At 44.0% G+C, this 22357-nt stretch overlaps 1 protein-coding gene across 2 annotated transcripts; it reads right to left on the minus strand.

The window, feature by feature from the left end:
- Positions 1 to 2807: 2807 nt before the first annotated feature.
- On the minus strand, positions 2808 to 22250 carry atp6v0a1a (ATPase H+ transporting V0 subunit a1a). 2 transcript variants are annotated; one of them, XM_083677833.1, is made up of 22 exons: positions 22174 to 22250; positions 20520 to 20691; positions 19867 to 19945; positions 19623 to 19720; positions 19369 to 19497; positions 17832 to 17914; positions 16970 to 17096; positions 16457 to 16539; positions 16222 to 16315; positions 13338 to 13550; positions 11953 to 12103; positions 11448 to 11587; positions 10919 to 11085; positions 10718 to 10808; positions 10483 to 10601; positions 10133 to 10349; positions 9900 to 10007; positions 9589 to 9696; positions 7806 to 7823; positions 7075 to 7192; positions 6783 to 6954; positions 2808 to 4279 (listed from the first exon to the last, which is right to left on the minus strand). In XM_083677833.1, the coding sequence occupies exons 2-22, from the start codon at positions 20634 to 20636 to the stop codon at positions 4186 to 4188; spliced, it is 2526 nt and encodes an 841-aa protein (XP_083533959.1). In that variant the 5' UTR covers positions 20637 to 20691; positions 22174 to 22250; the 3' UTR covers positions 2808 to 4185. The 2 variants fall into 2 exon arrangements, with proteins under 2 accessions (XP_083533959.1, XP_083533960.1); XM_083677834.1 differs by lacking the exon at positions 7806 to 7823.
- Positions 22251 to 22357: the final 107 nt, after the last annotated feature.

Genomic DNA, 22357 nt, shown 5'->3' on the forward strand with positions numbered 1-22357 from the left:
AATTATACCAGCTGTAACAGCATCCCTAATCCCACATTTAGAAGAAAAATCTATGACAGTATGAAACAACAAAATTCCTAAGAAGATTATTTCTGGTGGGTTAAAGAACACTGTATATTTGAATTAGGTAACGGAGAAAAATAATAAACTTCTTCTGGGGTTTTCTGCTTTGAAACATGACTAATGGAGAAAAAAGTCCCTGGAAATGTAAACACAGTGGAATTCTAGGGCTCTAAAGCAAACCCGCTCTTACTGTTGCTTGTCCATGACATGCTGGGAAATATCAAATTAAATGAATCTGTAAAAAAATGTATGATAAATAAAGAGCGCTATAATTACTTTAAGCTGTCATGGCTGTGTTCCTAAGGCCCCTAGGGGAAAAAAACTCACATTCTTCTCAGGAGTACATCGTGTTCCCTCAGTGGCTGCAGAACTACTTTGAAAGGCCACTTTCAGTTGGGCCCAGTAGCACATGATCAATACCAGCCTCAGGTCACACAACGTGGCCAGACACCAGAGATTGTCCAGTATGTCACAATTATTTAACCTCATATTCATCATCTCCAGTACCATACCAGTGTCTACATATGTGAAAACAGAAAAACTACAACCTTATTAATATATATATGTTTGTTAATTTTTTACCCCCAATGGCAATACCCGAAGAAACCCAAAGAAAATGTTGCCTATCATCTGTTAAACAAGCAATTCTGGTGACTTTTGATGGAAGAATAACGTACTGGTTAGTGCGAGTGAAAAGCATGAAATGATGGGGTCTCAGGTACAGACACGAGTGCACCCGTCCGGACCAGATAAACAGCTCTGATCACGAGAGCATTGCATACATTTGTCAGTATATCAATCCTAACTCATCCAAACCTGTGCTACAATCTAGCAGGTGCCTATGTCAACAATGACAGAAGATGCCCCCCCCCCCTTTTATGTACCTTGTGAAAATGTTGCCTATCACCTGTTAAACTAGCAATTCTGGTGACTTTTGACGGGAGAATAACATAGTGGTTATTGTGAGTGAAAAGCAACAGCAGTCATATAATTTAACCAGTAGACTAGATGACGCACCTATACTTCCACATATTGTCACACTAAGTAATTATGGAACAGCCCCTCCCTACTTGCAAGCAATGGTTAGCCCCCAAACCCCTGCACGATCACTCCGCTCTTCCACCTCGGCTGGCCGCCTGGCACCGCTGCCTCTACGTGGATGCAGCAGCCGCACTACTCAGTCATGGCTTTTCACTGTCCTGGCGCCCCGCTGGTGGAATGAGCTTCCCACTGCTGTCATGACTGCAGTCACTACCAATCTTCCGCCGTAGATTGAAAACCCATCTCTTCAGGCTACATCTTAACAGTCCCTCCTAAAGACCTCTTCACCCTCACTACCCCCCCTGTACTAACCCTAACCCTAACCCTAGAGACCTCTTCACCCCCACTACCCCCATGAACAAGTTTTTCTCCTGTTAAAAAAAAGAATCTCTTCTAGCATTGTGACTGCCAATGGCCCCTGGTCTGAGCATTGATTACTCATGATGACTGATGGATAGATGATTCACTTACTTAAACAAATGTATTTGCTGTAAGTCACTTTGGATAAAGGCGTCTGCTAAATGCCATAAATGTAAATGTAAATGTAATTAATAATAATGTTTTAAAACGACACCCGCTGCAGCCGCACCCCCCCTTTCTACGTGCCTGGTGCTGGAGATAATTAATATGAGGTTGTAAAATGGTGAAGTGTCCCTTTAAAGGAAGCCACTCATCTCTGAACCAGGACATATGAGTCGTTCTGGTTCAGGGCTAGGGAGCCCCTTCGATATCCCCTCTCCTGAATGTTGTCCTTATTCCATGAGAAAAAGCAGGTCAAGTTTAATTATGGAAGAGAGGGGAAAGGCTCATATTTTCATGCTGACTTCGACAGGCTCAGAAAGGGCAAAGTGACCTCTCACTGTGCAAAAAGATAAATAACTATGCACTTAATAGATGTTTGGAGTAATAATATCATAACATCATTCCCAGCCATAATAAGTCTTGGTTATGCCAGTCCATTATGCAACGATAAGTGGCTTACTTAAGAAAAGCCCTATTATGTGAAATGCATAACTCTGCGTCAATGTGCTCAGCAATTTCTGGGGTAATTTCATTTTTGTTGGCACAGAACTTTCATATATCACATTTCATCCTCAAAGTTCACAAGTGGAGCAGGTAATTAAGATAATGTATCTGTCAAAGAGAAGTTGAGGTTAAATTATTTAAGACCTTCTAGCACACACAAGGACATCCAGGAAAATATTCCCTCATTCTACAAAAGTTTCCTTTCTGAACAGCCAGGTTTGAAGCACGGAAAACTGACTAATAAATCACGTTTATCTTGCTAGAACCATTCACTTGAAGAGAGTAAAACAGAGAGAGATGTTTTTCTTCACTTGATAATCAGTCCTAACTCTTGCTGGTTAAGTGAACACCAGTCCAATAGCTCCATCATGTGGAATTCTAAGGAACTGCTAAAATATTGATGCGCAGAGCCAAAGAGCTGCACCACACTCTGCTGCCACCAGATAGAACACTTGCTTCATGGTTCAGCAATCCAAAGACCGTCCAAAAAGAGCTGCAGCATTCACTCTCTGCCTGAGATTTTAGTGAAACTGCATGAAAAGCAGTTAGGGCTGTGAGATGTGATTAACAACATAGGGCCCTAAATCTCTCCAAACCATGTAGCCTGTACAGAAATCCTCAGCCATTTTCCAAGAATACTGTGCAAATCCCACCCAGAAGAAATGGAAGACAATGTGGGCGTTTAACCAGCTCTTTTCCTCTTTATTGACCACCACATACAGAGATGCTCAAAACCCCCCTACACAGAGTGAGCCTCACACACATGTATCACAATGCACTTTTCCATTACATTAGTCATGTCAACGTCACACTGTAAACATTTACAGAAAAGTAAATCAACATGTCTGGAACAACAACAACAACAAAACAAAACACACAATGACAGATAATCTCATTTGCATGGATCATCACAGGAAATCACCTAGATTATACACCAGTAAAATAATCCACACTAATCAGATTTATAGGACAACACGTGAGAGAAGTTCCCCTTAGTTCACTGCATACAGATATGTCTAAAACATCAGCTTGAAACAGCAGAACATTCATATATGAAAGAGATTCAATCCACCCATTTGCATTGGAACTCAAGATGCAATAAGAATCATTGTGTGATAGAATTAATTCCCTTTGGACCTTCATAAACATTGTCTCACGTCAGATAACCCCACTCAAAGTCGGTCGGGAAACTAGTGTTACGCAAGTGAAGCCACCTGTCGGAAGACAATGCTTTTACAGTGGAAATCTGTGTGTGTGTGTGTGTGTGTGTTGCTTAGAATATATGTCCTTCTAAATGAGCAGCAATGTGAGCAGCGATGTGAGAGGGATATTCTGGTAAGGAAAGGGGCCCATAAGAACTGAACAAACACACATACTGTATGGTGAACTATAAGAGGTTACTATGAGGTGAGCAGATGCAAGCGCAAGTCAGGTGTGACTTACAACTGAGGCTTTAGTCTGGTGGTCATTTTGTCATTTTTCATTTACCATGGGCTTATATCAATGTTATGTGAATTTGCAAAATGACTCAATGTTGGCGATTGGAAAATAGTCCTAATTCACAATGATCACCATCAGTAGTGCAATTCTCACAGTGAGGGTCAAAAACATAATGGGACAGGTTTCACAAAGAAAAACAATGCATCAATAATTTATCTAATAAAAGAGACAAACCAAACAAAACAACAATTAATGCACAAGGATGTGACAGAAGTCATCAACTTCAATCCGATTTTATTTTCCCCAAGAGATAAACTACAGTTGTGAGCTTTCTAAATGTCTGACGTTGAGAGCGAGTGACTCTGCTCAGGAGATCTGGGCTGTTCCACCTGGAGATGATTAAAGACCAATCTGAATGTATTCTACATCCTGAGAGAACAAATTCTAAAAAAACGATGACAAATCTAAAATGGATGGTAGATGGATAGACCTCGACAAGTGCGCTTGGGGAGTGTCAATCACATGTTGGCCTCAAATCGAAATTACTTATCAATACCACATCGTCTCTCATGAGGGAAAGAATGAGGCTATGGGACGAGGTGTCGAGAGCTGTGTTCAGTCCTCGAACTTCCCATCCAGAATGCTTTCAAAAGTGAACGGGAGGAACTTAAAGCCCTGGCCTGAGTAGAACTTGTTCTGGAATTCCACCCTGGAATGAACAAGAAGAGAGATATTAGCATTAATAAAACAGGACATTATGTCAATCAACACACACATCAATGACACAGCCAGAAGCCTATGAATCAGCAACGTTAGATTAAGGATACCTGTTATTTTCCAGACTGGGAAATTTCTCTCACTTTGACAACCCATCCTCTTTTTAAGATGTGTGTCAATGTTAGGCCAGATGGTATAGTAAACACTTGATAGAGCGAGAGAGAGAGAACGAGAGTGATCAGATCACCCCTGCTCTCCATTCCAGTGTCCCTCTATAAACCAGCACGTAACAGAGCCCATCTGCACCCATCTCCCTCCCTCTAAAACTAGGCCTGGTCCTCGGGCCAGAAACCCAACCCTCTTCCTCTGGGGAATGCCATCACTGCCTATTTTTAAAACGGCAGAGCAAACTGATGTCTGTATGACCTTTCAACTGAGGAAGCAGAAATGGTTGGCATTCCTGTGTCCGTTTGGAGGAGGTAGGTACATTTTCATTTGGGTACTGGATATATACTTGAATACACTTTGAATATACTATTTAGAAAAATAGCAACTACAGTACGTGTGATGTACACACTTGAGAATAATCAACTAAGACACCATGAACATTAACTAACAAGAGTGGGCACCAAAAATGAAGCCTGCTGCTAAAGCGTCACAAAGAAAAAAAGGGAACGCCCTAAAAGATTTGAGCAACAGCAGGGAGTGCTCAAATAAAGGGCTTTCAAATTCAAAAAGGCATGGCTTCCCATTTCCCCCCTGGGGCCATTTAGTGGGAGTGAAGTCAGCAGTGCACCAGTGTTCCTGTTGGCTGGAGGATAAATACAGTGCTGAGAGCAGTGTGTCAGTGATATGCTTTATGACTGTGCCAGTGGATTATCAACTCCAATTCAAGAGGGCTTTCACAGACAGACGCCAGAGAAGGACCTTAATGATGGGACAACAAAGGCTCCTCCGTACCCAACTAGAGGAGCCACAGTTCAGTCTGCCAACACAGCCTCAATATATAACACACTGCACTCTATGGGATGCAGACATGTTCCAGGCTCCAGGCCAGGAAAGAGAGTGGGTGCGGTAAAACCACAAACTAACCCAGTAGCACCAGTCTGCTAAATACCAGTGGTCCACGCACTGGTCTCCATAGAGACACATCCAGGGGTTGTGAGAGGTCAGATGAGGACCATCATAGTGCTGTTAGGAACCCCTGATCTGAAACACCCAATGGTTTCACCTGCAGGGGGAGCTACAGGGCTGCGCAACCATTCATGCCCAGACTAAAACACTTGAATTGTACATATTCCTTCACTTTAGTCAATGATGGATCAAAATTACTCTTCCTTGATGGTACTTATTGATGGTTTTCAAAAATTGTATTGATGGCAAAACTACAATGTTATTTCAACCTTAATCTATTCACAAAACAGTTTGTTAAAAGGGCAATCTGGGATTCAAACAACAACAAAGCTGTCTCCACTTTTTTTTGGTAAACAGCTGAGGGATGCGACTGGAGAAATGTGAGCACTCAAACTCATAGACGGGGCTCTGGATGCAGGACTGACCATTCAAGAGATCAAAATGATTTTTGATCATAATTTTCTTAATAATGTTGTGTTTGTTTACAAATAATGCAGTAAAACAAGCTTCTATTTTGGGTTCTGATGGGATGAGACAGTCGAACAAAGCTCAAGAGGCAGCCACCAAAGACAGAAATGCGTACATACAGTGTCCCCTCCACTAGAACATCCCTGCAGGGTAGGACACTCCATTTTAGAAAGTGCTTTTTCCAGACCAAAACTAAATTAAATATTTATTTCAAGGGATCTAATTCCCTGATCACTACCGATTAAACATAGTCTTTACAACCATTAGGAAGCTTTTTAGAAAGCTTGAATGTTACATACTGGACCTTTAAGCTCTGTAGAGCTGAAATGACTTATCCAAAAAAACAAATCAACAGTGTTTCATTTGGATGTGGCCTTAAAACATACATCAGACAAAGTACACTTCCAAAACTAGAATGTATCATAAATGACAGACTAAGAAGAGATGTGGGCCCTACAGTGCTGAATGAGAAAAACAACATGGCTCATTAGAGCAGAATGTTCTGGAGAGCTAACAGCTCGTATACAGGATTTCAACACATCCTTAAATACAGATACTGAGCTACGCAGCAAAGATTCTATTCATACATCTATTGCACACCTCACCAGTAGGGACGGATTGTGTTTTTGCATGCATGCGTGTGTGTGTGTGTGTGTGTGTGTGTGTGTGTGTGTGTGTGACTCACCTCTGTAGATAGTGAGGTTCGGAGATGTACAACAACTATACAATATGTAAATATGTAAATCTATGGCTCTGGTTCTGGGTGTCATATTGTACATATTGTGTGTTGCTGGTTGTGCATGAGATTGAGGAAGCGTGAGAGTGATTGAGACAATGAAAGTGAATGAGGGTGAGAAAGAGAGAGAGAGAGATGGAGACAAAGACACACTCACCAGTGCAGACGCAGGGCGTGCAGGAAGGCAGACAGGCCCTCCATGATGAGCAGGATACACACTGTGAGAACGGCAAATGCACCGAAGACGATAGACAGGAGGAAGAAGCCCCCGAAGCTCCTGGAGGACAGGCCGATGTGCATCACCATGGTCCACAGCACCTCCGACAACTCTGTAGAGAGAGAAGAAGAGATCATGATCATGATCAATGATAAGTTTAGATACTTGCCAGTGTATGAAAATATGACTGTGTGTCTCTGTGTGGGGGAGTTTGTGGATGTGCGTGACTCACGTGCGTGGGCCAGACTGAGTGCCCATAGTCTCAGGTAGGAGGCTGTGTTGGAGATGCAGCCCAAGCAGTACTCTATTGTGTGGATAGCCTGATGCACTGCAACATCCCCAAAGTTAAACTGCAGGGGGGGTGGGGTGGGGGGGGGGGAGTGAGAGAACACAGGAGACACAAATCAGCACAGAGTTCCACATGACGAGTGACAAGGCCACTACGCCACATGGAACGGGAGACCCTGGTCCAACATGGGGGTCCTGGTCCAACTACAGGAATAGCTCAAGTTCATCATGGTCAGAGGTACTTGATTAGGGAAGCCATTTAGAAGATTGATACATCAGTCTCTCCCACTTGTCAGTCAGATCACTGTTGCAGAGGCTTTCCATGCTTTCGCTCCATTAAGACCCTTGAACCGGAGGAAATCGCACCTCCACAGCATGCTTGTACAGCAATACCACCATGTGATTTGGGCAGATGGGAGGCACTAGTCTACAGATGTTGCTGCTTGAGGAATTCCTTTAACCCACATCACCAACAGTCACTAGCAAATAAACATGCACGCACGCACGCAAGCACACACACACACCTTCCAGCAGGAGGCATCAGAGGACAGCATACACAGGCATCTACACAGACACACAGAAGCTCAGAGACAGACAGACTAGTAGCAAGACTAGTAGCCAAGGCATGCGTTTGCAGGGGGGGGGGGGGGGGGGGTATATGAGCTCCTGTCTTACCACTTCCTCCTCGGTGGCCTTGAAAGCAATTGACAACAGTTTTGGTTTTAGTGACATGACAGGACACACACACACACACAGAAAACCATTAGTGATGAAAGAAACATGAAAAATATTTAAACATGGGAGATGGACATACGATACATAATAGAGGGTTAGGCGGTGCAGTCTAGTGGTTATGTCTACATACTGAAGCGACTCACTGCATTCAAACATTAGGCACTGTTACTAAAGCTATGCATGAACATTCCTCCAAATCATGTATTGTGCATACTTAGAATTTAGTCACAACCTTCTACTGTGATTGAAAGTATTTGCCATTAGGCCCTCGGTCTGAGGCATGTTGTTATTGTGTTTGTGTCTCCGGTTGCTAGTGATACAGTCATGGGGAATGGCGATAGCCCTGACATGCAGTGACCCACTTTGGACAGTCACAGCAGGTGGGACAGGCCTTGGGACTACACTCTGATCAGACAACCACCAAGCTTGGTTTGGGAAAAGGCAAAGGAAGTTTGTTGAGTTATTTCACAAGTATCTACTTTGTTTAAGTCTGTATTTATTTGCCATGTAACAAGTGAATAGCATAACTTAAGTTCTGCTATTTAGGGTGGTTAGGATCAGCATTATTTGGATACTTGAGCTGATGAGCCAGTTGTTAGTCTGTTAAAAAGAGGACTCTGTTCTCTGTGCATGAAAAGGAGCACACTACGATGCTTTCCTCTGTAGTACGTACACACACACACACACACGTTGACCCCCAGGTAATACTGTTCTTGGTAATACTTGTAACTATTTAATAAATACATAAATAATACAACTATACCAATTCATTGATTGTATTAGCCATGCTCTTGAACCCTGACCAAACTGGTGGGCAGGTAAATAATATAATATATCACATCACACAAACTGCTCTAAAGAGCTTTGGAATTTAAGCCTACACTAGAATTTAAACAAAGGAAAATGAAAACATGAGTTAAAGTGGAGCAAGGCCCTATTAGCTTTAGTCCAGCGCTCTAGTCCAAAGGTTTATAAAGACCATGTTTACTCATTAACATGTCTAAAAAAGGTAACTTCCAATCAAATAAAAATTCTTTATACTTCAAAGGTCATAATGCTTTAAGGCACATCTTTTTGAAGCGCTTTGAAAGCTGTCATATAAATCAACACAAAGGTCCCTGATGGCCGGAACCATAAACCAGTGGGTTCTAAACTGTCATCGGACTCCTGGTTGCTTCTGAGAGCTACAGAAAGCATAACAAATAAAACAGCTTGCCTGGTTTGAAGTTCACAAGAGCCAGAGGAACCTGTTGTATTGTTCTATATGTTTCCCATTAATCAAAAGGTGAGGGAAAACAATAACACAGAACAATCCCACAGAAAGTTCATTCAAATTGAGTCTACTTCAACCTGAAGAAGGTGTGATTCTGATGACGTTCTGTCTTTAGAGTCTTAAAGGCTAATTTGAAGAACTAGAAACTGCAGGAGTAACTTCGTTGTCTGTGTCAAACCCCACCTACATAATTCATGTTATTCTAAACCACTGTTTGTGAAGCAGTGGAAATGTGAGCTCTTTTAAACTACATAATTCAGGTTTCTGACTGTGGCTGCTGACTAAATTATTCATTGTTGTTCCATCCAGGATCTTATAACCCGTTTTCTCCTTGGGATTAGAGTTAACCCACCAACATGATTCTACCTCTCTAACCATCTAATGTACATGTATCCCAGTGTAGCATGGAGAGGGGGGTGGAGCAGAGGGATGGCTGTGACTGTGGCTCACCTCAGGCTCCTCCTCTGAGTGCTGAGACAGCTGGTCATGCTGGATGATCTCAGCCTCGTCCTCCGTGGGCCCGTTCCCAACACGGATCCCTCCAAAGTTCTGCGTGCCCTGTGGGGGACAGGTCAAAACGACAGTGGTTAAATGTTGGAGTCACAACGTCTACTAACAAGTTTATGTGAAAGGTACGAATACACTGTGCTTAGAGATAGCGATCAGGGTTGAAAATATTTCAATCATAAACTATGTTTGTGTACTGTATATGGTTGCTGTGCTAGAAAGACATCAGCAGTGTGTGTATGGCCGGAAATTACCAGATTCTTCTGCCAGAGGTACTGCCGCCGAAGAACCAGGGTTTTCACTATCAACATACAGGGAACACACGCCAGGGCGGTCAACACCAGCAAAATCTGAATAGCCATCTACACAGTCCAAGGAAGGGAGGGAGAGAAAGAGGGAGGTTAGGTTGATCCGTAGGTTCTATCCAGAGTATTCCCTCCCAGGATGGAGCGATACATGGCGAGACTGACAGAGGAGTGTGGCTCACCTGTCCTCTGTAGAGAGGCTGGTTTGTGGGGTCGCTGTAGTTAAACAGGAACATGTTGATGAAGGCGATGAGGAGGCTAGGGGCGTCCCTGGAGGTGCGGGCATCGTACGCAACCCACTTATAGAAGACCAGGAGAACCAGGTACAGAAACAGAGAGGCCATGAAGACTATCTCAGGGATGAAGCCCAGGAAGATGTTTAGGGGTTTCTTGAAATACCTGTAGAGAAACACCAGACAAGTTTATCATTACAGATCAAGATCATTCAGAGACTGATGGAGAGATTCACAACATGAGATTACCAACAGGAGTAATCAATGTGGAGAAAAGGCCAGTTGGAAGTGTCGCTCACAGGTGGTTGAAGAGACTGAGGGAGACTCCAAACAGCATGTGGATGACCCCCAGGATGATGGACATCTTCATCTTGAAGGAGTTGAGGAAGGTCAGCTTATTGGTGGCAATGTTCCAGATCTGTAGTCAAACACAATAAGTAAGACACCGTGTTTTTATTTTTTAATTTGTTTTATCAGCTCAAAAATTAGAAGACATCTGGGTCTCAAAGGAATCTCTGGGTACTGTACACTTACTGGGTCAATGCCAATCGGGTATGGTCCATTGAAGACTCCTCTTACAGCTGGGTCCAACTGCAAAACTTTATTTCCTTTAAGTGTTGCAAACCTGAGGAGAATATCAAACTTTGCATCAAGATTCACTAGCCAAGTAAAGTAGGGTTAACTACTCAGTAAACATAAATCAATACAGAATATGAGTCCAACTGAGAGACTTACGTCCAGTTGCCTCCCACGCGTTCATTAAACATGGGCCTAACACTCCAGCCAGAACCAAACAGGTTGAGTGACTTGGAGAAGCAGTCGTTGTAGATAATGCCAGTGTAGACGGAGAAGATGCCCATCAGCAGGATGATGTAGCGCCCCGCAAACACCATGCTGAACATCTACACAGATAGAGAGAGAGAGAGAGAGAGCAAGCCAGAGGGAAAGGGTGAGATGCATTGCACTAGAATATCAGGTCAAATCAATCCGATCTGTGGGTCCTGGTCTCAGCTACATTACTTTTTACCAAAGAACTACTCCATGGAAGTATTCATGTTCCACAACCACAAAAAAAAAAAAAAAAAAAAAACTTCCACTGAAATTAATGCTGGCCAATTTATCCCAACTACACTCTTCTTCAGTCTAAAGCTGAGGGGTAACCAAGCCTCATTGCTCCGCAGTCAGTCATGGACCTGGTGGATGGACAGGGCTGGTCTGGGGCTGATGGTGGTAATGGTTGTGGTGTGATGGTGTCCACCCATACCTCGTTGTCGTTCTTCTGGGCCTGCAGGCGGCTCTCTCTCAGGACCAGGTAGAGGGCAGCACAGGTCAAGAGCACCCCGTGGCCCATGTCCCCAAACATAACGGCAAATAAGAAGGGGAACGTGATGATGGTGTATGGGGCTGGTGACAGGGAAGGATACATGATCACACATGAGGGGATGGGAACCAAGCCAGACTCAGACTCACATACTCATGATACACAATACACATCATGATCAACAGAGTGAGTGATCATGTGGTGATAATGGGGAAATAAATCAGACTTGGCACCTGGGGTGAAACCCTGCTCAGTGATACAGCCAGCTGGATTAATAGTAATGCATTTATGTGTGTTATGTAATCCCTACAAAGGCAAATCAGCTGCCTAGTCAGACACATAATACTGTAATACTAATACTAATTTGGACTACATGTAGGATTTGACTGAGCAAAAGGAAACAAGGGTTCAAACAGGGAGAAGGTTGATTGTGACACTATATTGTTACCTGGGTTGATTTCGCGGTAATTGCCGATACCGTAGGCGTCTACTATGTTCTGGAAGCCAGAGGTGAACTTGTTGGTCTTGTTGTAGGTGGGCGGGGTCTGCTTGGTCTGCATTCTGTTGAGGATGGACGGCACGGTCGAACCACTCTTCTCCTACAGACCGTGATAGAAACACGTTCATAACATACTCAGACATACAACATAACCAAAAAAAAAAGAAACATTCCTCCCAGGGCATTCAAGAAAACATGACTTGCCTCTCTGGCTCAATTTCACATTAACCTGTCTAACAATGGAATTAGTCTGTCAGCTAGAATCTCCTCAGTGTCTAGGAATGAGAGGAATTCTGCTGCTTTTCCTATTAGTCTGTAAACTGGCCATTGGGGCCTTTCATACACCATCACTCTCTCAGACCGGCAACATTGTCTTCTATAAATCAGGTGAGGCAGTCACCCACAGATGGTTTTGAGATGAATCCATCATATTTACCTCCTGAATCATCTCCCATCCCTGCTGTGTGACAGCAGCTTATCCAGGGGGTAGACAGAGGTAGTATCAGTGTGTGTATTAAGGGCTATCATGGCCTTGTGTTCCTTAACAAGATGTGTGGGTAAAAATAGCAGTGGGATAAATTCAGCATGGAGAGTGAATGCCGTGCGTAACAGGACTAAGCCCCTGCTGGCTTGAAGGGAACAGGGCAACAGAAGTTGTTCAGGACGATAGCGTCTATACAGGCTGAACCTCTATACTATGTCTGTCTGTCTGTCTGTCTGTACTGTCTGTCTGTACTGTTGTACTGTCTGTCTGTACTGTCTATTCTGGTTGTCTGTCCAAACAAGCGTCATTCTCAAAAGGGGGTAACGACAGATAGAAAAGGTTGAGAAGTGGCTAAACAATTTGGATTTCTCACGAGCCCCATGTGATTCTTTGACGTCTTTACATTCCAACCATTTCTCTAACTCCTGACCTCACTGTTCCACCATAGCATGATGCCCTGTGTGTGTGCACGCATATGACTGCCCAGGACTGCACTTCTGTCAGGAATGTGACATCCTTATAGGTGTAAAATCCACACATACCCACAACTCACGCAGCACTTGTCCACGCCCTGTTAGCACTGTCCCGAAGGTTGGATCTGTTACATCTAAACACCCTGGAGGCGGCAGCCAATTATTAGGTATTAGTTATATTAACTGATGACCAGAGGGTTGTTTGCTTTATTCCCAAAGTGGTCCTTAGCGATACGGTGTCTTTGCACAATGAACGTAACCTTGAATGAATCTGATCAAAGAGATCTATTGAGCCTATTGAATTGAGAAATGTATGATCAGAGACATTGTGTGGCCCTCCTAGTACCCCTCCTCAAGGTGGGCAACCAGTCACTCACCGTGCCCCTGCGTAGGGCGAACTGGATGGAGTCCAGGTCCGAGACAGGACACCACACCTCTGAGATCAGACACTTCTGGGTGACGTCGATGTTACACAGGTTCAGGGTGTGGTAGATAGCCTTCATCTTCCTGACCTTGATGAACCACACCCGCACGGTCTTAGCTGCAGCCTGCAGGACCCTCTGTCTGTGGTCCTCTGTCTGGTTCAGCACCTAGAGGTGAAGGGGAGGAGGAGGAGAGGGGTGGAGGAGGAGAGGGGTGGAGGAGGGAGAGGTTAAAGCTGTGGCTATAGAAGAGCAGACTCGCGTCCAGGCTGTTAGTGAAACCATGAACAGCATTCTGTTGGTATCCCCGTTGGGCAAGGCACCAAACCTGGCTGACTAACAGAACACTCCTGATGTGGAAACTAATGTGCTGTGTGGTTCAAAATGATTGACAAAAAGTTTAAAAATAAATAAATCTATTTTCACCCAACGCACTTCAAGTGCTGTGACTTTCTACCAAATGATGACCTCAGTTAAAAAAATTAAATGTAGTTCCAGGGTCAGAGCCTCTGAAATCAGGACAATCCCCTTGTAGTTCCCACTCAATGCTATACTTGTGTTGACATTGAGTGACATTGGACTGCATGCATGCCCTATATGCCCAAAAACAGCAGTAGCAATGAATCATATTCTCCTCTGTTATTTGTGGATGGGTTTGAATTAATAGGGTGTTTACTCTGCACTAGGCCCATGTGATCTTGTGATCATGTTTGAGAAGAGGACATCTAAACTTGCAGTCTTTCCCGTAAGGGCCAGTGGGGACATTCCCAGGTATGCCCCAGTATGACTCACATTAAGCGTATGCCCACGCAGTCTCGCCCACGCTGTCCAGACCCTCACACCCCCGCACATATCTGTTCACTCCCAAACTAGCTGGCCTTGCATTCTACTCTACTCCCTCGCCCCTTCTTTCTTGTCCAAAACACTCACACACACGTAGCGACGGCCATAACACTGCCCCCTCAAAACAGCGAGATGAGCATTCTCAGGAGCTCACAGGCGTGAGGGAATGATACCCTTTCTGGCAGACAAGGGGCCTGCCAAGCGTAAGGCAGACTCATACCATATCTCTTTCTCTCTGACCCCTTCCCTGGCCAGACTTGGGGCTGTAACTGATCCTGAGAGCTGCACCAACACACACAACTGAAACAAGCGTACGCACGCAAACACACACTCTGGCAGAGGGAAGCAGCATGTGAGTCAGGGCTCACTCCTGAGGATTCCTAAGACCGTTCCAAAAAAGTAGTGAGAGTGGCCACTATAGTATGTGAATGTGGGTGGAGTGGGTGGCTGGACACAGTGTAAAACAGCCCCTCACGGTCAGCTGGTTCCCTATATGTGAAATGAGTAAAGGTTCTTGTTTTCCGAGCCAAAGAAGGAAGGGATGGCTCTTATCCCACTGTAAACTGTCCCACCAAGTCTTCTGAGTACAACACTACAACAGCACTGGATATTCCCAGAGGGAGGATAGGATTTCACTCATGATAGGGATGATGTTGCTTCAAGTGTTGCTCCATGGACCGCTCATCTACAGACTAGTGTGTGCTGGACTTCAATAGCTAACACACTGCTCAACAGCTGCAAAGTCCAAAGCACACTGAGACGGGCATTGTTCTCCAAAGTGCCTTGGTCACCAGACATGGTTGGCACAAGAAGTTAGGATCTTAGAGATAGGATTATATGACAAAGGGGTGCCAGGCAGTTGGTGGAGTGAGTGAATGTGTGTGTGTGTGTGTTTTGGGGTATGCCTGTCATTGTCACGCCTCAGCAGTGAGTCACTTGGCCGGGAGTGGAGGGTTACTCTACCAAACTCCCGCCAGGCCAGTGTGTGGGCAGGAGAGATAGCTTTAACAACTCTCTCTCTCTCTCTCTCTCTCTCTCTCTCTCTGCAAGCATAGGCCAGCACTTGGCACAGGCTGGTAGGGGTTAGGCCTAGATCCGTTTCAGCCACTTCATCAGCCTGGCATGCGTGCCAACTGCATTTGACACACCCCTCTGCTCTTTCATGCCCATCTCCACCGATGTCCCTGCCAGGCTCCCCCTCGCAGCCGAAGAGATTGGGTGGGCCTGGTGCTCTGAGGCTACAGTGTTTGAGACACCATGAGTATAGCAGAGACAGACATTAACTTAATTGGAAGGCCTCCCCCCTCCCTAATCTGATCAACAAACCTCCTCTGAGCTCTTGTTTGATGGATAAACTGTAAATGTATTACTGTAACACTGTGCTCAGGGAACTGATCTAATCTAATTTCTCTACAGATCCTCCAACTCATCGTGTTTGGCAGGAAACAGTAGAAGTAGAAAACGGAACTGAAACAGCTACTGAGACTGCATCAGCATTTCAACCACAGGCAGAGCTTGGAATCTGCCTTCAATAAGTCTAGCAGCATAATAAAACAGGTTAAAGAGGGTTTGGTGGTCCATTCATGAAGCAGATAGGAGCGTGAAACAAATGTAATGGACAATAATAAAAAAAGGGCCACTCTACTGTATTCTGCCTTCAAACAAGTATTGTGCATCATTGAAATGGACGACTAAAAAAACCCTCTTTGTATTGACCACATCTTTTTACAGTATGTGGTCTCCCTCCCCTCCCACCCCCACCACCACCATCACAGACTGTTGCGGCTGAGTATACAGTTACAGAGAAAAAACATACAGACCAGAGGCCGTGATACAGCACAGACCACATTCACAATGGAAAAAGGCTGACACTGCCACAATAGTTCTTCTCTGTTCTGAGTGTAATATTGAGTTGTGACTATTTGTTTTCAGCAAAAATCTAAAATAGTGGAGGCACTGCCTGTCTCTCTGTTATAGCAGGCCAGGCAGATCGTACCATCTGGAGGTCATCGATGCGTGTGTTGACCCCTGCTGCCATCTCTTTCCTCTCCTGGGGGGTCTCTGGACAGGGGTACAGGGAGGCTCTAAACCTGAGAGATACAGAGGCAGTTAGGGTTAGGGTTAGAAGAGCCAGTAGTTGACATGCTTCAACCTAAGCATTACTTCAGTGTTGTGTTTAGTTCGTGTTTAGTGTTTCTTGTGTTTTTTTTAACTGATCAACTGCCCCTTACCCCTCGCATATCTTCTTGACCCGAATCTTCAGCTGATCTCCTTGGAAGAATATGATGAACACAGACTTGTAGACTTGGTCTCCCTGTAGAGGTTAAATACAATCGGTTTAGTGAGGAGGGGACACAATGTAACTCAATGCTTCTGTTGTATCTTGAAATACATCATTATTGCTTTGCTTGTGAGAAATGAGGAAGCACGAACAAGAGGAAAGATATCATCGAGACCAAACAATAGAACACTACTGAGCATGACACAGGACTTCCAGCACATAAATGCTAATGCTTACTCATATACTGCTCACACTGCACTACTTATATTATACTGCACTACTTACTGCTCATATATTGCACTACCTGTAAATACTGTTCATTGCACTTTCTGCTATTTTGCACTTCTGGTTAGACGCTAACTGCATTTCGTTGTCTCTGTACTTGTACTCTGCACAATGACAATAAAGTTGAATCTAATCTAATCTAAAGTATTTTTTCACTAATTAGTCAACGGGTACTGACCGTGGCTGGGTCCTCCAGGGGGTCCTCAATGTCTGCCTGCTTCAGGAACACGTTACCACGGCAAACCCTCCACAGCATCCTCTCAAACGTGGGGATACGCTCCCTGCCGATGACCCCGGCAACAAACCTATAAGAGGAAGAGGCATTAATAACCATCTGCTCAGGCTGTGTAAGTTAATACCTGGAATGTTGGCATACACAGTATAGAACACCTAAGGTAATCATCTCTAATGTGCATTGGGTTAAGTCCCCATCGATTCCCCTGTTTGTACTTATTTTGTTCATTACTTAGGTCAGCTAAATTGGGAATGAAGCTGATCTATAAATCAGTTGCAGCTGACAGAATGTGCCCTGGGAGCATTACAGCATAGGATCAATGATATTGCCTTTACTCTGGTGATGGGAGAACTATTGATGAAGTAAAGTGTGATAAAAACATGCACATCCATAATGGGGTGTAGGGCCGAAAAAAGTGAGTATAAATTGAAGTAGGGCCGACACACTCAAGTGCTCCACCACGAAGATCTTTGTAGGATTGAGAAGTTGTCGGTCTTAGTTAGTTAATAAAGGTACATTGTGGAGCATTCGAGTGTGCAGGCCCTACCTCAATTTAGAACTATGTTGACTATTACACACTGTAATGGGAATTGAGGGTACAATTGGTAATGAGGGGAAAATATGCACCACAAAACACACACTCAGACACACACGACCATAGTGGCCTTACTAAGATGGGCAGCCTGAGCTGGTGTGTGTGCGTGTCGATTGGTTGATTGTACCACCCCACCTCCAGACACAGATGGTCTAAATGTTAGTCATTAGGAAAGAGTTAATCCATCTGAAAGAATGGTGGGAGACTCACCCTAATCTCAAAGGAGCCGCCCTTCCCACCTCGTTGGGTTCTAGCAGAGTGGACGACTCCTCCAGCAGGTTGGGATCCTCCATCTGCAGGGGCAGGAAGGAAGAGGGGGGGGGTTACACCATAGTTCACCAACAATCATAAGTAATGACGGCACATGAATTGGGAAAACCTCCCTGTTTACTGGGCGACTTGGTGAGCCTGTTGTTGTGTAACAGGGGAGGCTGGTGTAGGCAGAAATCAGAGGACAGGCTCAATGTAATGTATTGAATGAATGGAATGAGGAATGTGTTTGATACGATTCCTCATTCCATTCCATGCATTACAATGTGACCGTCTTCAGATTTCTACCTCCACCAGCCTCCCCTGTGTAACCATTACATGGGAAGGTGTGATGGTTCAGTGGCTTGAGCTCCAGGCAGGAGGAGTGTGATACAACACAGGCAAGGTTGTTTTAAGAACACACAGTAAACAGCTAGCAGGAGTTTATTTGAACAGTAAATGATTAGCAGAAAAAGCAACACATTTAGTTGAATGATTGACATCCATTGACTCTCATAAGGCCTTGTAAAAGAGGCTATAACATTCTAAAATCACATAGCTGTGTTTGCAATGCAATGGAGTGGAATTGATTCAGGTCAAGGTTCAGTAGGTAGGCTTGTGTATGCCATATGAGAATGAGTATCTATAAGCTTAGAGTAGATCACAAAACCTGAATACCCGGAATAACTAGTCTGGGGTAGGTTCAGGTTCTACTTGTAGCCGTAGGTAGATTTGTTTTGCAGTAAACGAGTCATCCATGTTGACACGCATTTTAGAAACAACACATACAGTAGACAAACATAAACCAAAGTAGTCGATGTTCCAATCCTCACGAAAAACTAAAGCTAAAATAATAAAGTAATCTGTGCAATGTTGCTACGACTTGTTCATCTGAGTGACGGCTGCTGGAACAAAGGTATTTTTATACCGCTTTGTTCTGCACTTTGGGACTATAAACCTTCGTCCAGAAGGAAGAAGCTGAAATTCACCATGCAAAGGGTGGGAGTCGTCATTTAAAATCGAGCCAGTTATCCGCTGTAACTGTCTGGTGTACAGGGACGCTGGGTTAAGCTGTGACTCACCAATCAGCCTACTAGACCATTTGACAATTTGAGTCAGAGAATTTCTGTTCTTTAAGCATAGGTTTCCGAACCATGACATCAAAGAAAAAGATAAAGTCGATTCAATAAAAGCACGGTAGAATAAGGTCATCATGGTTTTGTCAATGATGGTTTTGAAATAGGGCAGTTAAAAATGTGCTTCAAAGTTCAGTTTTGAGTCAATAATTGTCCCAAGATATTTGTAAAATTGCACACATTCCACTGTCTGACCCTTAATGGATGTGGCTTCATGTACAACCGGTGTGTGTGTGTGTGTGTGTGTGTGTGTGTGTGTGTGTGTGTACACACTTGTGTTAACAGCAGCCATCAGCCAAATGAAAGTAGAACATAGGATTATAGTTGCTTATGTTTACATGTGTCAGTACAATGGACCTGACCTCATCGAAGAACTGCTGGGTGCGCCGCAGGATGTGTTTGAGCTCGGTCAGCTCCAGGAAGTTCTTCTTCAAGGCTTCCTGATTGGTGTTGATCTCCTTCAACTCATTCTCCAGTTTCTCAAAGGTGGCCTAGGGGGGGGACAGTGCGTAGCAGGCAGTCAGCAAGGTACTGTATATGTTGTTGGTACAACCTGTTGGTTATCTGAGTTAGTTCTTTACTGTAAAAACAGATGGGTCTTAGAGAGAGGAGTCACCTCCAGGTCAATCATGTCCCTGGGGAAAGGGACCTCAGGGTTCTCCCCTGTGTCCACAATTGGGATGTTGGCTTTCTTGATCTCCTTTTCCACAAACCCTTTGCGAGAGAGAGAGAGAGAGAGAGAGAGAGGGTTGACTGAATGACTGACTGAAGCCTGACTGATAAACTAATAAGTATACTGTTACAGATCCTAGCAGGTATAATGGGTGAAAACATGGGTCAAACGATCGAAGCACACGCACTCAGTTTGCGGTCCATCTCCTCACATCGACGAACTTCATTGACAAACTTCCGTTGGAATACGTTCACGTCTGGATTCAACTGTAATGCAAACGGAAACCATTCAAAAGATGTACAATGACAATCTCAGCAATAACAACAACGAAAATCTCTTCACCAATATCTGTTAGGTGTAATACAGTACAACAAATGACAATAGCAAACATAGCTATTTCAGTGATACTAAAAGCATTCTGACAACAGTAGCTCTGTTCATAGTGTTACGATTAAGAAAAGGTAAGGCAACCAAAAGGGTGTCACAACATGATGGGGTAATTATTGGGTTAAACAGTTACTCCTTTTGTTCTCCTCCATCCTAGACAATTCCTTCAGAGCTGTCATGTGTGAGCTTTTCCCATGGTCAGCCTGATGGGTCAGCTATAGTATGTGCACATGACGAGAATGTTGCGGAGGGTATGTGCTTTCTCAACAAGTAGACTGATTTGATGTAGGCCTATATTTGGTTAGCACAACATAACAGACCCCAGTATCAACTTCAACATTGTGTTAGCATTCTTTACTATTAGTATCCCCCCCCCCCCCCCCCCCCACACACACACACACAGCAGAACAAGGAAGATGGGATTGGGAAGGAGTGAGAGAAGTAAGCACTCACATCACGGAATTGCACCATTCCAATCTCGCCCAATTCGCTGACGCAGCAGTAGGAAGCTTCTGATTGGAGGAAAAGCTGTGCCAGGGTCATCTCCTCGCTTCTGAAGAGTTCCCCCATGTTGGCGAAGGGTGCACCCGCTCAGCACAGTGATGAATGGGATTCTCTTGGATATCTAGGATTCACAAACATAGCATAATAAAAAAAGTGCATTGATGCATCAAATAGGCCTAGCCTATTGTGGGAGAATGCCTGTCTAAAGCCCTCACTCACATGATGTGGTGTATCATTGCACACAAAAGCAGCGCTTCCCACTTTCATGACATTTGTGAGAGAGATCTCTCTGCATGCATTCCTCAAAGCATAATGAAGGCCTCTATTAGTGGTGTGATAGTTTACACTAGCATGAGGAGTGGGCATGTGACTGAAAATCTGACATCTTGCCCCTGTGTTGATCCCATGATCATTTCAGGAATTTAGAAAAGCTAGTTCACTAAATTCTGTAGTCTAACTGGCAAATTATCAAGAACTGTATAATAGGATTTTGAAGAAGCACTGAGATACCATTAATATTCAATTAAACTTTAACAGGCCATATGATGTTATGACTTGAAGCACTCAAAGGCACAGGGAAAAAAAGCTTCAGCAAGGCAATGGAGAGACATAGACCATATGCCCAAAACTCACATGGTGTGAGCCTAGTTGTAGTGTAGACAATCAGGTTTCAACTGGAGGTATGCAGTTCATAAATATTCAGATTTCCTTCTTTGAAGTACAACTTGTATGTGCAAAGGCCTAATTTAGGGCCACAACAGCAGGCTTAGCTATGGATTAAGCCGTACCATGTGACTTGCTATGTAGCTAAGTACCAGTCAAGCAGGACTAAACATCCACCACAAAGTTGATCAAGTATTGTAGATCAAATTAGTGAATGATTTGCCATGCAGGATGATTGCGAAAACTGGCAGCATCCTTGACAGCTGGAGAAGCCAGACACACAGCACTTGTCCAGACAGTGCATCGACCTGTGGCTACTACTCTAACTCAGCTGCCTAACCTCTACCTGTCAATATCTAGGCAGGTAGCTAGCCAGGCAAAGTGGCAAACCCTATTCTTACCCAACACCAATAGCTAGTATGCATACTAGTGTCACACCACATAAGCATAGCTAATGGCTGTCAAAGCTGTGTCAATCAGTCTAAAATCGATTATCAGCCAGTAACTAAGTAAGCCTTCTGACATGCTAACCTAACAACTAGCTATATTAGGCTTCAAACGTTAGCTAGCCAGCTGGAACTCAAACTATAACGTTACGAAAATAAAAAGTTGGATCCATCACTGTGAATCAACAGGTAATGTTAGCTAGCTTGTTAGTGGGTGTTACATTCAGGTCTAAGTGGCCGAGGAGGTTCATAACAACAAGACAGCTAACTACCTAGCTAGCTTGCTAATTTGGCTAGGTAGGTTGGCTACAGGAAATTAGCTAGCTTAGCTAATTTTGACAGCTCTCTTATTAGCATAGTTAGCTACCGTTAGCTAATATCAAAATGCATATGTCGTATTATAAACATCAGTAACAATTTCTCAAATCTGAAAGAATCAAATGTTGGAAAGGATTTCACGATTTAAGCTAGCTACTATCACACTGGGTTCTTACTTTAGTAGATATTCCTCGGCTCCTCTCAGCTCTGTTCCACACTCACTGTTCTCAACGAAGGAAATATCAGCTGATCAGCCTCAAGGCTTGTCTGTCTACTACTCCCCTCACGTGACTGATGCACAATACACCTGACTGGGTTATGCATCTCCTCTCTAGTGATACGTGATACGTGATTGCATAC

Source organism: Argentina silus (assembly GCF_951799395.1).
Source record: "Argentina silus genome assembly, chromosome: 9".
NCBI lineage: Eukaryota > Metazoa > Chordata > Actinopteri > Argentiniformes > Argentinidae > Argentina > Argentina silus.